Source organism: Nasonia vitripennis (genome assembly GCF_009193385.2).
Source record: "Nasonia vitripennis strain AsymCx chromosome 1 unlocalized genomic scaffold, Nvit_psr_1.1 chr1_random0002, whole genome shotgun sequence".
NCBI lineage: Eukaryota > Metazoa > Arthropoda > Insecta > Hymenoptera > Pteromalidae > Nasonia > Nasonia vitripennis.
This window is the reverse complement of record NW_022279588.1, coordinates 5,361,230-5,379,841: the sequence shown is the minus strand read 5'-3', so window position 1 is coordinate 5,379,841 and position 18,612 is coordinate 5,361,230. Positions and strand designations below refer to the sequence as shown.

The 18,612-nt window shown below is 36.0% G+C and overlaps 2 protein-coding genes across 4 annotated transcripts in view; one reads left to right on the top strand and one right to left on the bottom strand.

Annotated features, from left to right (window-relative positions):
• Nucleotides 1-18,612, bottom strand: part of LOC107980542 — a 530,828-nt gene that overhangs the window by 212,469 nt on the left and 299,747 nt on the right. The window lies entirely within an intron of this gene.
• On the top strand, nt 13,209-14,106 carry LOC107981808 (uncharacterized protein F54H12.2-like). Its single transcript, XM_016988489.1, has 2 exons — nt 13,209-13,478; nt 13,540-14,106. The coding sequence occupies exons 1-2, from the start codon at nt 13,209-13,211 to the stop codon at nt 14,104-14,106; spliced, it is 837 nt and encodes a 278-aa protein (XP_016843978.1).

Below are 18,612 nucleotides of genomic sequence, written 5' to 3'. Positions count from 1 at the left end.
CATGTATGAGAGAGCGAGAGCATGCATGTGTAGGGTTAGGTTTTCACACTATTAATGTGCACCTTAAAAATCATGTTTCCCCTTCAAAAAACATTGTAGATGAATTTATAGGGTATATATAAATATATAGGGTGAGTCATTTTAATCTTTAATCTCAATTATCTCGTTGGCAAAGCATGCCAGCAAAAAAAGTTTTAGGATTTTTCCCTGGCTATCTGATGATGACCTTGATAATGTCATTGAGCATGACCTTCAAGGTCATTTGAAGGTCAAATCGATTTTTTCAAATAGAAACCCCTACTTTTGGCACCAGAAATGGAAAGAGCGGGAAATTTTACGTTCGAACATGTGATTTTGGAAACAAATCATCGTTTGTGCGGAAATTACCTTTGACATCAGCCGAACCCAGGATGCACCATCGAGAAGGTTGTCAAAAGGATTTAGCATCCCATTTTTTGTTTTATTTTTTTTTTGTTTTTTCCCTTTTTGTTATTTTTTTGGTATTTTTATGGAATGTTAACTGGACTTAACCATTGATTAATTGTTCGAAATTACCGCCGTTTTGTTGGATGCAAAGATCAAGTCGAGCTCTGAATTGTCTTATGGTTCTAAGTAGAACATCTCGAGGGATTGCTGCACAAGCTGTACGAATGCGTTCGATCATATTATCTCGCGTTGTTGGCCGTTGAGCATAAACATCATTTTTAAGATATCCCCATAAGTAAAAATCGGGAGGGGTTAAATCAGGTGAACGAGGGGGCCAGGCAACTGGGCCACCTCGCCCAATCCACCTACCATTGTAGCGGGTGTTTAAATAATCACGAACAATGCGTGCATAATGTGGTGGTGCTCCATCTAATTGGATCCACATTCTTAGCCTTGTGGCTAGGTCTACATTTTCTAGTAATTCAGGTAAAATGTCTCGAAGTAATCTCAAAAAGTTTACCCCATTCACGTTCTCTTCAAAGAAATAAGGACCAATCAAATAGCCATTGATTGTTCCACACCAGACCATAACTGTCCAGCGGTGTTGATTGTCTATGGGCCTGAACCAATGAGGATTTTCATCTGACCAATAATGGCAATTATGTCTATTCAATTCTCCAGTGTTTCTGAATGTTGATTCATCTGAAAAAAGAACGTGCCTGAAAAAGTCTTGATCTTGTTGAATCATTCGTATTGCCCATCGACAAAAACGTACTCGCAAAATCATATCATTTGGAGTTAACTGTTGTGTTAATGTTATGTGATAAGGATGATATCTTCTCGCTCTCAATATTCGGGATGCTGTTGATTGAGGTATACCTATTTCTCTTTCTATTTGTCGAGTACTAATGTGAGGATCAAGATGAATAATCGCTAGAATGGTAATAACAGGAGGATCGTTTTCGTCGTATTCATGACGACGGCATTGACGAACAAAAGCTCCATTTCGAGCTTTCTGAGTTAAGGTTTGAATAGTAACATTACTTGGGTGTCTCCTATTGGGATAGCGTTCAGCATAAAGTCTGGCAGCTGCTGCATAATTATTTCGACTTTCTCCCAAAATCATGATCATATCAACGATTTCGTTGGGACCATAATCAGCCATGATCAAAATCAAAATAATTTGTTACAGACCAGTAAACAGGGAAACAGATTTTTTTCAATAATAATTATCGATTTACAAGAAGTAAAAAAACACGATTAAGCTTTTCTGCACTAATTTGCTATCTACATAACTGTTAAGAGTAGTTCACTCTCAAAAATTGACACTAATACAAAATAATGGAATGACTTAACTACATCAAGAATTTTGAAAATTGACACTAATACAAAATAATGGAGTGACTTTGAAAATTTTTGAAAACTGAAAAAATTACGAAAATTTTAGAAAATATTGAAAATTTCTGGAAATATTGAAAATTTTTTCATTTTTGAACGCATGTCACTCTCTTTTCATTTATGGGGCTAAAAGTAGGGGTTTTCATTTCAAAAAATCAACTTGACCTTGAAATGCCCTGGAAGATCCTGTTTAACGACAGGGTCAAGATGACCATTCGTCAGCCGGGGAGAAAACTGAAACTTTTGTAGGTAACATTTTCTCCTTGAATGCATTCGAGTTCAGCTAACCAGTTGTACTGTTATCGGCATGACCAATGACCTTGACCATTGAATTGAAGTTCAAGGCTAGGTCATATTCAAACGTAAAATTTCCCGCTCTTTCCATTTCTGGTGCCAAAAGTAGGGGTTTCTATTTGAAAAAATCGACTTGACCTTCAAATGACCTTGAAGGTCACGCTTAATGACATTGTCAAGGTCATCATCAGATAGCCAGGGAAAAATCCTAAAACTTTTATCCGAAACTTTTTTCGCTGGCATGCTTTGCCAACGAGATAATTGAGATTAAAGATTAAAATGACTCACCATATATAATATACATATATTCTTCAATTTATGAATATTTTCAAACAATGTCAATGCAGAGCAGGATCATTGGTGTGAAAAGTAAAGTTATATGAACAAATCATAGTGGAGAAAAAATTCTACCGAGATTTCTTCCAGAAATCATGTCTGATTTATCGGGGTTTTCATGTAGATTCTACTCTAGAAACCTGCTAGATTTGAAAATCTCGGTAGCTTTCAGGTACTTTCTCGGGAACGCTGCTACCAGGGTTATCATACTAAAAATGGTATTTTGAATTAATATAATTAAAGAAATAATTTACAAAAGTACATAGTAATTATACATTTCTGAAATTATTGTGGTGGTGTATGGGTGTTTTTTAGGTATAGGGGAGAGGGGAGCGAACTTGAACACGGGGCAATACTACAACTCTTCTATAACTTTTGAGTAAAGCGCACCTACGCTCTGCTGGCAACATATATGTCATATCTCACCAAAACCAACATTTGGACCGACGGACTTTTCTGTAAGCAGCGGTTATGCGTGCAGGGCCAGTAAATCAAAAATTCTCGAACACGATAAGATTGATATGAAACGATAATGTAGCAGCAGATAACCGAGGACGTAGGGTAAAAAGGGAGAGAATAATAAGCACACATTAATTACAGATACTCCTTTTAATATTGCGACTAACGCTAGTCAGGTGCGAACGACGACTAACTTACTATCATACTGACTGGCGCTTATATAATAGCCTTACACACACATCCATACATAATATATATACACATGTATATCAGTATATGTGATACACATGTATTCAAACATTCTTACAACAGATAAGACTATATGAAAAATTACAAGAGAAATCGATTAAATTTTAAGAAGATTTAATCTATCTGAGTTCACCAAAACCTTTATTTACAAAATGAAAATCAGATTCCAAATCTAACAATAATTCTGTTAAATTTAATAAGTAGAAGGATTTAGTTCCATGGTAATTTAATTTTTTTATTTTATAAACATTTATTTTAAAAATTATAATTATATTGTATTGATATCACGTATATAAATAAGAAATAATGTTTAGTAAATGTATGTTTTTGAAATAATAAAGCAGTAATTAATTAAAGTAAAGTTATAGAAATAGTATTTATTTTTTTATGTAAATACATATAGTAAAAATATAATCATATAGTATTATAAAATTTACAGATTTTGTTTAATTTATTTTAATAAAGTTTTATATATCAAATATTGTTTTTTTTTAAATTTATCTTGGTTTTGAATACTGAAGATTTACTAATTTTAAATGGAGTTGGAAATTATTCTAACGAAAATAGCCTGTTGAACAATAATCATACAATAGAATTTAATAATATTTTAAAAATTAATACACGTTTTAACATGCAATTTACTATAAATTTTCAAAGATTATCTAATATTTAGTATATTAACAGAAATAATGAATATCTTTTTGAGGAATAACAGTAATAGTCATTAAATATGTCTATTGTAACGAGGAACAACGTCCCTCGCCACGCCGGTAATCGAGGCAGGATAGAAAGTGACGAAATAGGGCGGCGTTGGCTCAAGCGGTAGCACGCGCGCCTATAAATCTCAGGAGCGCCGGATCGATTCTCGGTCCCGGTGTCTCCTTTTGTGATTTTCTCCTCTCTCGTCAAGTCTCACCCCGTTACATGGCGCCCAACTGAATTACCCACAGGCGTGGATAAGGAAGATTTACACGGTTTTCCAGGAGTTCCACGAAGGAGGAGGAAACGAGGAAGAAACCCCCACCTACAAAACTGACTCTCCCAGGCGGGAAGAGAGATCGTGTAGATCAGCTGCAGCGGCGGCAGCCCAGGGCACTACGGATTACGACATGCGGTCAAGAAGACGAATGCGAAAGGTGCGGGGATGTACGAGGTTGGAGACATCGTCAAAGAGCTAGTCGGCGAAGAAGAGTACCTGCATTACCGGCGATCCTTCGGTGGATTGGTAGAGTCGAAATCGGGACGATAATCCGACTCTAGCGGGGGGTTGTAATGAGGAACAACGTCCCTCGCCCGCCGGTAATCGAGGCAGGATAGAGAGTGACGAAATAGGGCGGCGTTGGCTCAAGCGGTAGCACGCGCGCCTAGAGATCTCGGGAGCGCCGGATCGATTCTTGGTCCCGGCGTCTCCTTTTGTGATTTTCTCCTCTCACGTCAAGTCTCACCCCGTTACACTATATTACAATAATAATATTATTCATATTTATGATAGTATAAATAAAAAAGAACTTGATGATGATCATAAAATTGTTATTAACCGGCTATTTTTAAATAAAAATAATTTGCGAATAACTTTTGAACAAGTTCAAAACCAAACAAATTTTTATGATTGTGGAATATTTGCTATTACATTTGCAGTAGCAATTGTATATGTCCATGTAGTGTAGAATTTGAAACAAGCAAAATGCGAAAACATTTATATTTGATGTATGATACATTTAATTTGTCTTTTTTTTTTTTGTTATAAAGTCATTTTAAGGATACAATTAATTTAGATACATTTAATACGATTCCTGATGAAAAAAATTTTATTCATTAAAAAAATATTATTCTACATTAATTTTGAACGTCTTAAAATTTTATACACAGAAAAACTTATAAAATAACAGCAAACATTATTAAATCGTTTCAAAAATCAGAATAAAAAGAGAAAATTTATAAAGGATACATTTTAAAATACTTCAAACGATGAAATAATAAATTTGGATGATGGAACTTTAGAAAATGATATACCATATTGTACAAAAAAAATAATGCAACCAAAATTTATAGAAACAATGGACGTATATAATAATGAAAACATAAGACATGATTCAAATAATCAAACATTGCATAATTCAAATTTAATTATGGATACAAACAAAATTGAACATGATGCTAAAATAAAATTTAAAAAATTTACAATAGAAGAAACCAAAATTAAATCAATTTTAATTAAAATATCATGATAATTATGACAAAATTGAAAGAAAAATTTTAAAGCGTGAAATGAATGATAATGGAAAAGAAAACAAAGTAAATTTTTAAAATATTAAAATTTTAGATAAAGAATCCACAGGTACAGTTAAATTCGCTGAAAATGATAAACGAAATTTAAAACAAAATAATATTGATTTAATTATTTTCAAAATTAAAAAACAATATTTTAAACAATGTAATGTAACTGAAAGTTGCGAAAAATTGAGACTATGTCCAATAGTAAAAATTGAGAAATTACCAAAATGTCTGATTAAACAAACACATAAAACTATGTTAGAATGTAATAAAGACAATATATCAAGAACAAAAAATAGTATATTCTTATAAAAAATTATGGCTTAAAAAAATGAGTGCTTTGACCTACGAGTCAGCACTTCTCATGCGCGTATTACTGACTTACTTTTGTATATCATCCTTGCACGGCAGATGTTGATTAGTCGATCGTTGCGGCGTTTCATTTAATTTTACAACTCCTTGAATGGTCACCGAGGCTTTAAAAAGCCAGGAAACGATCCACGGAGCGCCTTTTATAAAAGTAACCTGTTGTCGTGTGGCTGTACCCGGTCAGCAAGTACGAGTGCTATTTCTCAGTATCGCTTATTGAGTGCGTGCAAACCACTCAAACTCTGTGTGTGAGATATAGTAACACAGCTTAGATAAGAAAGTAAAACGTTCCACGAGTAATCGTGTAGAGTTAAGGCCAATCAGTATCTGACGTGTCACGAAGGACTATACAGTTTCTAGGTCACAAAAAAAACGAATATATAAATATATCGTAAGTTAAGTTTAATTGTACAAGCGTCAAAAGTAATTATAAATAAACCACCGCACAACGTAATAACATCGATACTATAATAACTAAATTATACAAAACTGTAACATCTGCTGAGTTCCAGGTTGTCTCCAATAAAACAAAAACCATAACAATTAATCAGTGTATAATTAGTATTAATAATCAATAATATCCATAAAATAACCTAAAACTATTGAGACGAGAACAGAAGAAGTAAAAACGCTTGCTGACAACACCATAAACCACACAAGGTAAGGTCAAGCAACATAATCGTGGACATTTCCTAGTCCGCGATACTACAGCGTGACAATACTGATGGGATACCAACAAAGTCCGCGCGAAAAGAACCTGTCCGCTTTAGCAGGCAGCGGTGACAGAATACCGTCCGCGCACAAACACGCGTCCGGGTAGACGATCAGCGCGGGACATACTTAAATCTTTCAGTCCGCGTATATAATTATTCGTATATTCGCGCAGCCCGTCCCTATATTAGGTACGGTCTTCACAATGTTACTTCTAGTTTTGATAATAACGTTGAAAAGGAAATGACATTTACGATTATGATATCCAATGCATGAATTATTCCACGTTGTATACGGATAAGCAGTTCATCTCATTAATAAATATATATGTATTTTTTAAACAAGGATGTGAAGATTAATTGATTAAAAAAAATTTAAATACAACATAAACTGCATAGTTTATACATAATCAAATTGATCCAAATGTAAAACAATATCTATACACAAATATTTAATACAATTATGTATTTAATGAAATTAAGAAAGAATGGACTGCAAGAAAAAGGTTTTACAAACCACAGTTTTTGCAAGAATGTATTCCGTTAATCCAAAAGATCGAGAAAGTTTATATTTAATATTACTATTATTACATGTAAAAGGAGCTAAATCTTTTGAAGATATAGGAATAGTTGATAATATTACATATTCGTCTTTCATGGAAGCAGCAGTTGCTAGACGATTAATGAAAACTGATGAAGAATTGGATACATTTCCACATGAAAGTTCACAATTTAAATTTCCAAATGCTTTTTGTAATCTTTTTGCTTACATTTGTATATTTCATAATGTGCCAGGGATTATTTGATAAATATAAAAATCATCATCCATCATAACCAAAAGAAATTGGCGAAAATTCTGCATTAATAATTATAAATGAAATTTTAACAAACAATGGTCATACTTTAAATGATTTTAATTTACCTAATGTTATCGATTATTTGGACATCAAAGAAAATAAGAAATATAAAGACATGACTGTTACGGAACAGTTAATGGATCAGTATGTATCAGTATATGATATCTCACGTTGTCACTCTATTATCTAAAAAACAACTTAAAATTTATATTACTACTAGTAAAGTCCAGCGCGCTACGCGCGCTTAGTTTTGTTGCCCAGTTCGATACTTGGCCTCTAAAACTTCACTTAAAATTTTACAATCCATTCTTAAAAAAGTGATAGGGAAAAAGTAAAGCCGCTGAAAATGCTAAATTCAAATTTCTGATTCAGAATGATTTGAAAATAATGATTTTATTGTTATAATTGAAATTACATTCTAAATTTTGGCGCCATGTAATACAGATATCGCTTCATAACTAATAAACCATGGCAACCAATCAGAATAACGTATTAAATGCTTCACAACAAATGCTTCAAAACATAGGCCATCTCTTTTTATAGAGGGGATTGAATAGGAGATAATTATAATAAATGTTTCTTTATCGATGGTCCAGGAGAAAGTGGAAAAGTTTATTATTAAATTCTTTAATTTCATATTTTAAGCAATTAAATATTTCAGTTTTACCAGTTTCATGGATAGGTGTAGCGGGAAATTTATTAATCGATAGTAAAATATCGCATTAGGCTTTTAAATTTCCATTAGATATAACTGAAGAAACATGTTTTAATATTACACTACCATCTGAGTATAGAATTAAGCTTCAGAAAACCAAAGTTTTTTTTTGGGTAGTCTTCCGTTATAAGTTCACTTCATCCTCAACACAACCCCTCCTTAGGGGTCAAATAAAACCTAAAGTTGACCGGAAGTAGACCGGAAGTAGACCGGAAGTAGACTGGAAGTCAACCGAAAAATGACCGGAAGTGAACCGAAAGTTATCCGGAAGTAATCGGAAAAATTACAAAATGACCCGGAAATGACCGAAAATAACCAGCGATGAGCCGAAAATATAAAAAAAATGACCAGAATGATGTATATTTGCTGAAGTACTTCTAAGAGGTAAATCGGAAATTAATCAATTAATAATTCATAATTAAAAATTTGGAAAAGTATCAATTTTAAAATGTAAATAATGTTGAAGACTTTCTTATACATAAATATGTACATAATAGGGTGTCCGTTATTTCCAGAATTGAAAAATTTAAAGAGTGCCCATTGAATTTCGAAAATATATGCTAAAAAAATAAGAAAGAATATATATATATATATATATATATATATATATATTATCAATAAGATATTATAAAATACTATACTGTTTCAATCAATATTTCGTTTAAAAAAGTTTTTTTTTATTACACGTGCATAAAAAAGACCATTTTCGTCGCCTATAAAGTGGACCAAAAATAGGGTTTTCCGAGCGTCAGACAAAATGTAGAGCAAGAGTCCCTGGTCATAATACATGTATAAGTTAATCCATTTTCGCTCCCTATAAGGTAGAACGAGCCTAAAATAATTTGAGAATCAGAAATCGAGAGGAGCGAAAGAGGTCGTTTTCGCCCCTAGGGCGCCCTACGGCGCCCTCGACTACCACTCGTGCTCAAACATCATCCTCGCTTGGAAAAGCCCATTTTCGCCCCTTATTGTACAATGTACTATTTTGCTTTTTTGATTAGATAAATATACAATGCCATTGTTATCCACATTTATCAGTATGATTCTTTTAAAATAATGAATACAATTAGTTGTTTTATCAGCTAAACTTATTATATTATGTATTTTTTATTTATTTATTTATTTTTTTTTTTAAACGGTATTTGGAACTCTAACGACATACTCTAACGTTAAGTTGAACAGCACCGTAGAGAGCTCATTCCCTTGTTTTAAACCATCGCGTATCGTGAAGGGTTCTGATACATTACCGCTTACTCGGACCTTTCCCGTGCTTCCGTTCAGAGATATTTGAATCAATCTTTTTTTGGTACACCGAGAAGTACTAGAATTTGATACATTTTGCTTCGCTTAATAAAATCGTACGCTTTTTTAAAATCTATGAATAGTTGGTGTATGATTTCGAAAAATTCCCACTTTTTCTCTAACAACTGTCTTATGGTAAACATTTGATCGCTCGTCGATCTGTTGCGCCGAAATCCGCACTGATAATCTCCTACTATATCTTCCGCGAATGTTGTGAGTCTAGCTTGTATTACGTTTGCCAGAACTTTGTAGCACGTTGCTAAAAGTGAGATACCCCTATAGTTGTTGCAGTCTGTCTTATCCCCCTTTCTAAAAATCAGTATAATGATAGATTCTTTCCAATTTTCGGGTATTGTTTCATTTTCCAGATGGCACATACTAGTTTATAGATTTTAAAAGTAAGCTCGACGCCCCCATATTTGAGTAACTCAGCTGGTATAGAGTAATTTCTCGCTGTTTTGTTGTTTTTTAATCGCGGCCTCTACTTCTTGTTAGCTCGGTTCCTACACGTGGAGTTCGGCAGTGTGAATTTCGTCCCCTAATTCTTCGCTATTTTCGTGCACGTTTAATAATTTATCGAAATAGTTTTCCCACAGCGACAGTAATTCGTTGTCATTTGTTACGAGGTCCCCGTTTTCGTCCTTCATAAATTGCGCTCTACTCCTAAAACCCTTTCTGATGGCGTTGATCCCTCTGTACATTTCGCGGGGGTTATTTTCCTTACTGTTAGTTTCTATTCTCCTGATAAGATTCTTTTGATACTCCCGCTTTTTATTTCTGTAGATTGCACCCGCCTGTTTTCTTACGTTAGAATACTCTTCTACGGTCCTAGCGCTTCTATTGTGTAAGCTATCTAATTTAGCCTTTTTGCGCATTTCAAACCAGAGTTCGCACTCTCCGTCAAACCATGGTTTGCTCTTTGGCTTTTTCTTTTTACCCAGTACTTTGTTTTCGGCCTCTTTTGCCGTTTTTTGATATCCCCCCATAAGCTATGTGGTTCGTCATTCCCCTCCGGCGACGGCAAATCATGAGTTGTGCTAGTTTTCGTTTGAAAATTTGAACTGTGCTAGTCTTCGTACGGAGCGACGATATAGAGGAAAAGGATGTTAAGTAATTAAAACAAAATAATTAATAAATCAATATCGAAGCTTTCTACCTTGTTTGTTCGCTTACTATTTTGATTCGCTACTAATCTAGCTCTTAATTCGGCTACTACTAGGAAGTGGTCCGAGTCGCTATCTGCCCCTCTATAAGCCCTTACGTCGAGAAGGTTAGTATGACGTCTTTTTTCAATGAGAAAATGTTTAATTTGGTTTTATGTGGCCCCGTCCGGCGACGTCCACGTTGCTTTGTGTATTTCCTTGTGCTTAAAACAAATAGTTTTGATTATAAGGTCTTTTGCTGCCGCGAAATTTATGACCCTAATACCGTTATCGTTTCTGGCTTCGTGCAAGCTTTCCTTCCCTACAGTGGGCCTAAACATTTTCTCCCTACCTATTTTAGCATTGAAATCGCCTATTCTTGTGTCGAAACTTTTAACCGAATGTATGATGCTTTTGCTTACAAGAAATCCGGTGCCTAGGGATCCCCCACTCCCGGCCCCATACAGGTACGTGAGGTTACCCGATGCTAGTACTCCGCCATCTGGCCACCGCGATTTCTGTATTGCTACCAAATCTAGATTGTACCTATCAACTTCCTTTATAAGTTTTCTAAACGCGCCTGCTCTGTAGAGACTGCGAACATTCCAAGTTCCGACCCTTAAGTCCCTTTTGGTTTGGTTTTGATTTTTTTGAGCCATGATAGTATGTTAAACCCGCGCGCTTTGGATCCTGTTCCAATCGCAGGTGAGTCCACCGTTCTAGAGGTGATAACCCCCATACCTCTCTAGAACTAAGTATGAGAGCTTTCCGACTTTGACGAGGACAGTGTCAACTCGTCGTCAGACACACTACGGTTTTATTCTCGCATCCTAACGCCCCCCTGCAAGGCAGCGCGCCTACGCACGTTCTACGCTACTGTTAGGCATAAAAAAGGCCAATTTTATGCGCGTGTTGGGAAAAAATTCTATTCAATTTAACTACGCAGCAAAAAATTGAAAAACTTAAGTCGCGCGATAGCGCCACGAAGGCGAGTTTAAGAAGCAGACGAAGCCGCGGCGGCCGTGACACTATTTACTTCTATATTGGTGTTCAGATTTTTCATTATAGAAAAAAAATTCTTATCATTACTGTTGGTAAGGTTTTTTGGCTCATTGGAATGTTTTCTGAGCTAAACTATGATTTCCAACAGAAATATTGTTGAAAAGGCTGCTTATTTTTTTAATATGGGAGTGTATAATCCACAAATGATAAAATCACGTTTTTCTTCTTTAGCCCGAAATGTGAAAGGACCGCTAAGTTTTGCGGCTACTGCACGGCGTCTCTTAATATAATAGTTATAAAATCCTTAAAGAAATATTTATGTAGGGATTGAATGTTAAGTAATGAATAATTTATTTTTAGATTCTATGATTATAATTTACTCTATGCACAACGTAGAACATAAGTTGAGGGGACGGCAAGTAAGCATTAAAATAATAATTTTGAAAAGTACAATTATCTTATTTTGTTTTTTTTTTTAACTAGTTAGCAGATTCTAGTTTACCGACAAAAATCATTTCTTACTCCAAGAAAATTCTTACTACAGATTCAAGATGAAAATCCGCTTTGTGTTCCAATTATTCATTGTTGATTAATAGGAATATGCTTGATTTTTTTTATATTTTGCTTATTTATTTGCTTCATCTCAAAGCTATAGTAAGATTAATTCTTTTTGGAGTAATAAGAAATAATTGTTGTCAATGTGCGGATTTTTATCACTTAACATTTTTAGAATTGATTTCACTACATTTATTCGCGTATATTAATGCAAATACAGACAAACTTTTGTAAGCTGGATATTGGACAATTTCTTTTAGGATTTCGTAACTTTTTGGAGTTATTATAATTATAATACTGAGATACAGATGGGTAACAATAGATACATAACTTATAGTTGTCAACATTTTATCTTGTAAAAGTTTCTTAATACAAAAGCATCGTGAGTAGACCTTTTGCATATTTGTAAATTTTAAATATTATAAGGGTCAACCAACTATGAAAAATAACCATTATAAAAATAAAAATTTAAGTGTTTATAGGCAAATGTTATTATTATTTACTATTATTAATATTACAAACATTTCCTTACCACTTGCACATTCATTAAATGGTTCTGATTATGATCTAAAAATGTTTATTTGCGTTCGAAAGGCTTGTGTACACCAATGAGGGTACGATAAAAGAGTGAAATCATTCCTGGTAATCCCAAATGTAACTTAAAACTGTAAAAATATAACAAATCACTTTTGTAATATATTATATCATATATTTTATAAATGAATGAATAAATTTGTACTTACCTATCCAAAAGAATTTGTATTTCCTCCCTAGTGATTAGAAACCTAATGAATCGCTCGGATCATCTAATTGTTACTAGGATTACAACATGCAGGTACTAACAATAAGAGATACTACTCTGACCCATGATGATTAAAATTTTGTCCCAAACCCTTTTGGTAGCTTCCTTCAGCCATAAAACGTACTGTCGCCAATACTTAAAGGTGTGGAGAAACACCATGTTGGTGGTATAGTACGAATAGTATAAGTCGTTTAATGAGATCCATCATGACCTATTACACCATTCTGTAATGTTCAGCAAGAAAATACAGCGCAAAAAGAAGAGAAAGAGGCGGATCAGAAGTGTCACAGATATTTTCGGTCCTCAAAATTAATAACAATGGCGTATCTACACGCGTGCAGCGGCGAGGGAAAGAAGAGCGAGCTAGATCTCGTTACTCTTCCTCTCACTCAAACATCCATCGAAAGTAGCGCTTATCTCTACTACAAACCCATTTCGTCGCTCAGCGACGATGGTGACTCACCCTTGGAATTTTTAATTCCAAGTTCAACCGATCACTACACCGATCTCGCGCACACCATGTTGCACCTGACCGTTCAAATACTACCAGCTAGTGATACACCCAGCGAAAATCTCAAAGTTGGCCCTGTGAATAACTTTATACACTCAATATTTGATCAGATTGACATATTTTTCAATCAAAAGTTAGTTCCACCGCCAAACAATGCGTATCCATATAGAGCCTACATACCGTGTAGAAACGCTGCTAAATTATGTGGCACCTGCTATGCGCGCTCATCTCACGTCTGCTTTGTGGAGCATCGATACCGCCGATGCCATGGATGCCGCGCCAAATTTAGATCGTAATGCTGATGGTGCGAATCAATGTCTCATTAACAGACATTTGTATTGTGACGTTTTTAATCAACCGAAATTCCTGATCAACGGTGTAGACGTGAGAGTAAGATTGGTCCGTAGCAAAGACACCTTTTGTCTCAACGACTGGTCCGACAACGGAAAATTTTCGGTGCACATCAAGAAAGCCACACTGATCGTGCGTCGTGCCAAGATAAGCCCGGGTATTTTACTAGCGCACGCGAATGCTCTTGCTAAAACAACAGCCAAATACCCCTTAAGAAGGGCCGAAGTCAAGTCCTTTACGCTGCACAGCGGTATACTCGGCGACACCCTGGACAACGTTATACTAGGACAGCTACCCAAAAGGATAATCCTGGGCTTTGTTAAAAATAAAGCCTTTCAATTTTCGACACTTTAACATAAACTTTATTTCGCTCTACGTGGACGGCGTTCAAGTCCCCAGTAGGCCGTTGCAGCCACGCTTTACCGGTGACCATAAGCTATACGTAGACGCTTATCATACGCTTTTTTCCGACACAGGTATACATTACCTAAACGAGGGTCTCGATATCGATCGTTACGGTTATCCCAACGGATTTTGCCTGTTTGCTTTCTATCTGACAACGGATTTGTCAGCGCATTTTACCAACCATTGGAATCTCGTTCGCTCGGGGTCTCTACGCGTTGAGGTTCGTTTCGCCGAAGCTCTAACGGAAACGCTAAACTGCATTATTTACGAGTTTGACAACGTGCTCAAAATTGACTCGAATAGATAAATTATAATGGACTTTAATTCCTACAGTGGCTGGGTGGTGGGAGAGAGAAAAAAAAGGTATAAGAGTTCTGACGCTGTATATCGTCGACTCAGTTGATCGACGTCGGCAGCAGCAGCACCCGATATATTCACCATGGATTACGATTACGTGATAGAACTTCAGGTCTTCAGGGACAAAGAAGACAAGTTTTTGCACAAAGAAGTGGCTGTAGTTTCTCTGCAAGGACACGTCATTTCTCATTGGGTGATTTTACCACCGCACGAATTTACCGAGTTACCCTGCTCCTTGAGAATCGCCAACGACTATGCAGCGGCGCGACATTTTGGCATACACTGGTTTGAGGGCGATATAACACTACGAAAATTACACTATCACCTGTATAACCTTGCTAGAACGGCTAAAAGAATATACGTCAAGGGCCTTGAGAAAGCACGATATGTCCAATCTATAACGACGCGCAACGTCGAGAATGTCGATGATTACACGACAGCTGGATTCGGCGAACTGCAGAGACGCTTTAAATGCCCGCAGGTCTGCAGCTACCATGGCTGTCAGGCAGACACCTATAAAAGATCGTACTGTGCACTCTGGAGAGCACACATACTACAAAAGTGGATCCATTCACACGTGCCCAGTGAAATATTCGAAAAAATACAAGAGACTGGCACCGATGTGTTTTATCAAGCTATTCAAAAGCCTATGTGGTCTCGAAGAGGTAACACTGTGCAATTTCGAGGAAGGGACGTGGTGGACAAAATCGACAGCGACGAAGACACCTGCGGCAGCGACGACGACGAATACGCGAGTAACGAGACCGATTCATCTACAATAGAAAATGAATACGGCCGAGATTATGAGAGCCCTAGAAGGCTTAAAAGCCCGGACAATCGGGGTTTACGCTGCAGATCGGATACCGCGGGTGCCGATGACGCCAGCAGCAATAGTGTGTAACACCGATGATCACACTAAACCAGGAACACACTGGGTAGATATTTACATTGACAAAAATAGATTGGGCACATATTTCGACAGTTATGACCTGCCACCGGTATCAAGACATCATAGAGAACGCCTACGTAAGAACTGTAAATATTTTCACTCGAATACCAAAACTCTTCAAAGCATCGACTCGATTTGCTGCGAACAACACACTATTATGTTTTTATATCACATGTGTTGCAGTACGAGACTCGGGACATTTTGCCGCTTATTCTCACAAGACACTGGGCAAAACGATACCCTTGTCGTCAAATTTTATAAAAAGATTCGCAATAAACTTAAATATAAAAAATGTAAGCGAGCATCTACATTTGCCGATGAGCGTTCTCTAGGCTCAGGACCATGTAATCAAGCGTGTACCTCTAGATTAAGATGTGTTTGATGTATTTGTAATCTTGAATAAAGAAAAATATTAAACGTAATATAAATGTGTTCTCATTCTACCTACGCACATGTATTCCTTTATTAATCAGTAACGAATTTTTCTTTTCTAAACAGACGGATGTCGTCCGTTATACTTTTCTCTGATGAAAGATTTATCTTACAAATCACGACTTAAACTTTTCAACCGCGTACGGCATCAAGTCAATCACAATCGACGAAAGGCCTAAAAACACACAGCCAAGCGAAGAAGACGAAGAACGAGAAATCGCTCAGCCGGTTTGTAAAAAAATTACTCTGTCTACATAGTTCACTAGTCGATCAACGTTTGGATGCTTTGAAAACTCTAGTCGGTAAGGTAAACCGTACCTACGACTATGTTCTCGAATATTTGAGGACTGCTCTGGAAGCCGAAGAACCACAAAAAATTAAGAACATTTTGACAGATTTCAAGGAATTTGAACAGTTTTATTCGAGACATAACATCGCTATAGAAGGCTTTGTACTGGATAACAGGGTCGATGATAACAACGACAATTTTAAAGAGCAATATTTGAGAATTGTATTATCCGAAATCCTCGTGTCCGGTTTACCGTTCATCGCAAAAGATGTACTAAATTATGTAAAATTTGCCTAAAAATTTAACCTCTTGCGTACACCATGTATATACTTTCCTGAATAAACTTTTAATACATTAAAAAAAAACATTTTATTATTATTCACTATCACATCTTTCCTTATTTATACCGCAACAATTATTAAAGCTTCTTATTCGGCAATCAGCCAATGCGCAAGATGAGTGTATGCGCAGGAAAATTAGCGTTAGCGCGCTCGAATGACAGTGGGGTAAAAAAAGACTGTTATAGAGAGTGTTATAAAAAACGACACACTAAACTAGAAACATTTCGTAGAACCAACAGAACAGATAATTTAAACGAGAGAATCGTCTTTGACAATAAATGTTTACCTATCTGGAGATCGTAACGTTTTTCCCTCTCTTTCCAACTATTATTTTAGCGCTATAAATAGCGCCCGATAAGCGTCGCGTCTCACTTGGAGACGACTAGGCAACCACGATGGGTCAGGAGCACATCACAAAAAAGACCGGCTATAAGCCACTCATCGATGATAAGAAAAACCAAAAGAAGGAAGAAAAAAACGCCTTCAAATCAATTACAGAAAAATACTCTACAAATACCGGATCTATACCCGAAAAAAAGCGTTATAAAAAATTATAATTTATATTTCATAGAAACCATCGGCCCTTTTCAGGGCCACAAAAACATCCATACGTATAGAACAAACGCACACACATGAAAGTGGAGAGCGCAAATATAGCGCTTCTACATCATGTCAGCCTCAAATAAGGACATATCTGTTGCATTATTTAATGTCCACTTAGCAACAGGTACACCTTATCTGCTCCTCGAAAAATCATAAATGCCCTACATCATAACAGACCCCCAGACCGAGATGGAGATAACGAGATAGAGGGGATGTACGCTATACCGGCCTAGGCCCCGAAGCCGAGGGGAGGGGGAAAATCAATAACGCCTGTCTCGCTATATGGCCCTTCTTACTACTATTGTTTTATTTCATCGTTGTTGAAATTTTCTTATTCACATTCGTTTTCATTATTACCTTTACCATTTTTTATAAATGCACAATCAAGCCTCTTATAACAATATTTAATTTAATATTTGACACATTGAATAGTTGATTATACTTTAACATTAATATCACAATTAAATTTCAACAATAAATACGGATTGTATGGAACTACATATCGATTATCAGCTATATTGTTTATATTGAAACAAATTTGTTTTCCATTATAATAAATACCCGGGCTTAGAATGTACCTCAAACATGCCCCCTCAGACCTAATGAAATACATCTGGGTCTGTCAAAAAACCATTATAACTAACCAGGATGCCGAAGTATTTTACTTCCTTACGGCATAAGATACTCTTGTTTCGGTTAATCGTCAACCCAACCGCAGTTACTCGCTTGAGTACCTTTTCTAAGTACTTAAGCGTTCATAGTTCCTCAAACGTCTTCATCGCGATGATGATATCATCGAGGTACAACTATGCATATGGCTGGAGTTTTGGGTTCATCACTTCATCGATCATTCGCTCGAAAGTCACTCCAGCGTGGACTCAACCGAATAGCATACGTGTAAATTGCAATAGCCTCAGGTCAGGAACTGTAAAAGCCGTCAGAGGTCACGCCTCCGGTTTCAACGATATTTAATGATACATGCTGCTTAGGTCCAACGTTGATATGTACTTCACTTTCTGCAGTTTACGAAGAATATCATCGATGTTGGGTAGTAAATATGCGTTAGCTTTCGACAGCACGTTAATTTTTTGCTTTCTTCTAGAGGAAGTAAAATTTAGAGTTTTTTCGAAACTTCTAGAAAATACTTTTTGGTGTGTTAGAAGTTCAAATCAAGTGTCTTTAGAAAATGTCCGTATGGATGTCCGTATGGATGTGTGTGTGCGTGCGTGCGTGCGTGCGTGTGTGCCTGTGTGTCGTGCATATTTTTGGATTCTGAATTCGGGGAAAACAGTTATTTTTTATTTTCTCAACTATTCTTTTTTATGGCTATTTTTTGATTTTTGAAAAACACTATTTTGCGATTTTTTCAATCATCTCATTGTTACAAACAATTTAGCTATATGCATTTGAAAGAGAATAAAATTATCTACTTTTCCTCGTTTGGTCCTCGAGATCAACCGCTTTTTTCGGCAGATAAAATAAAA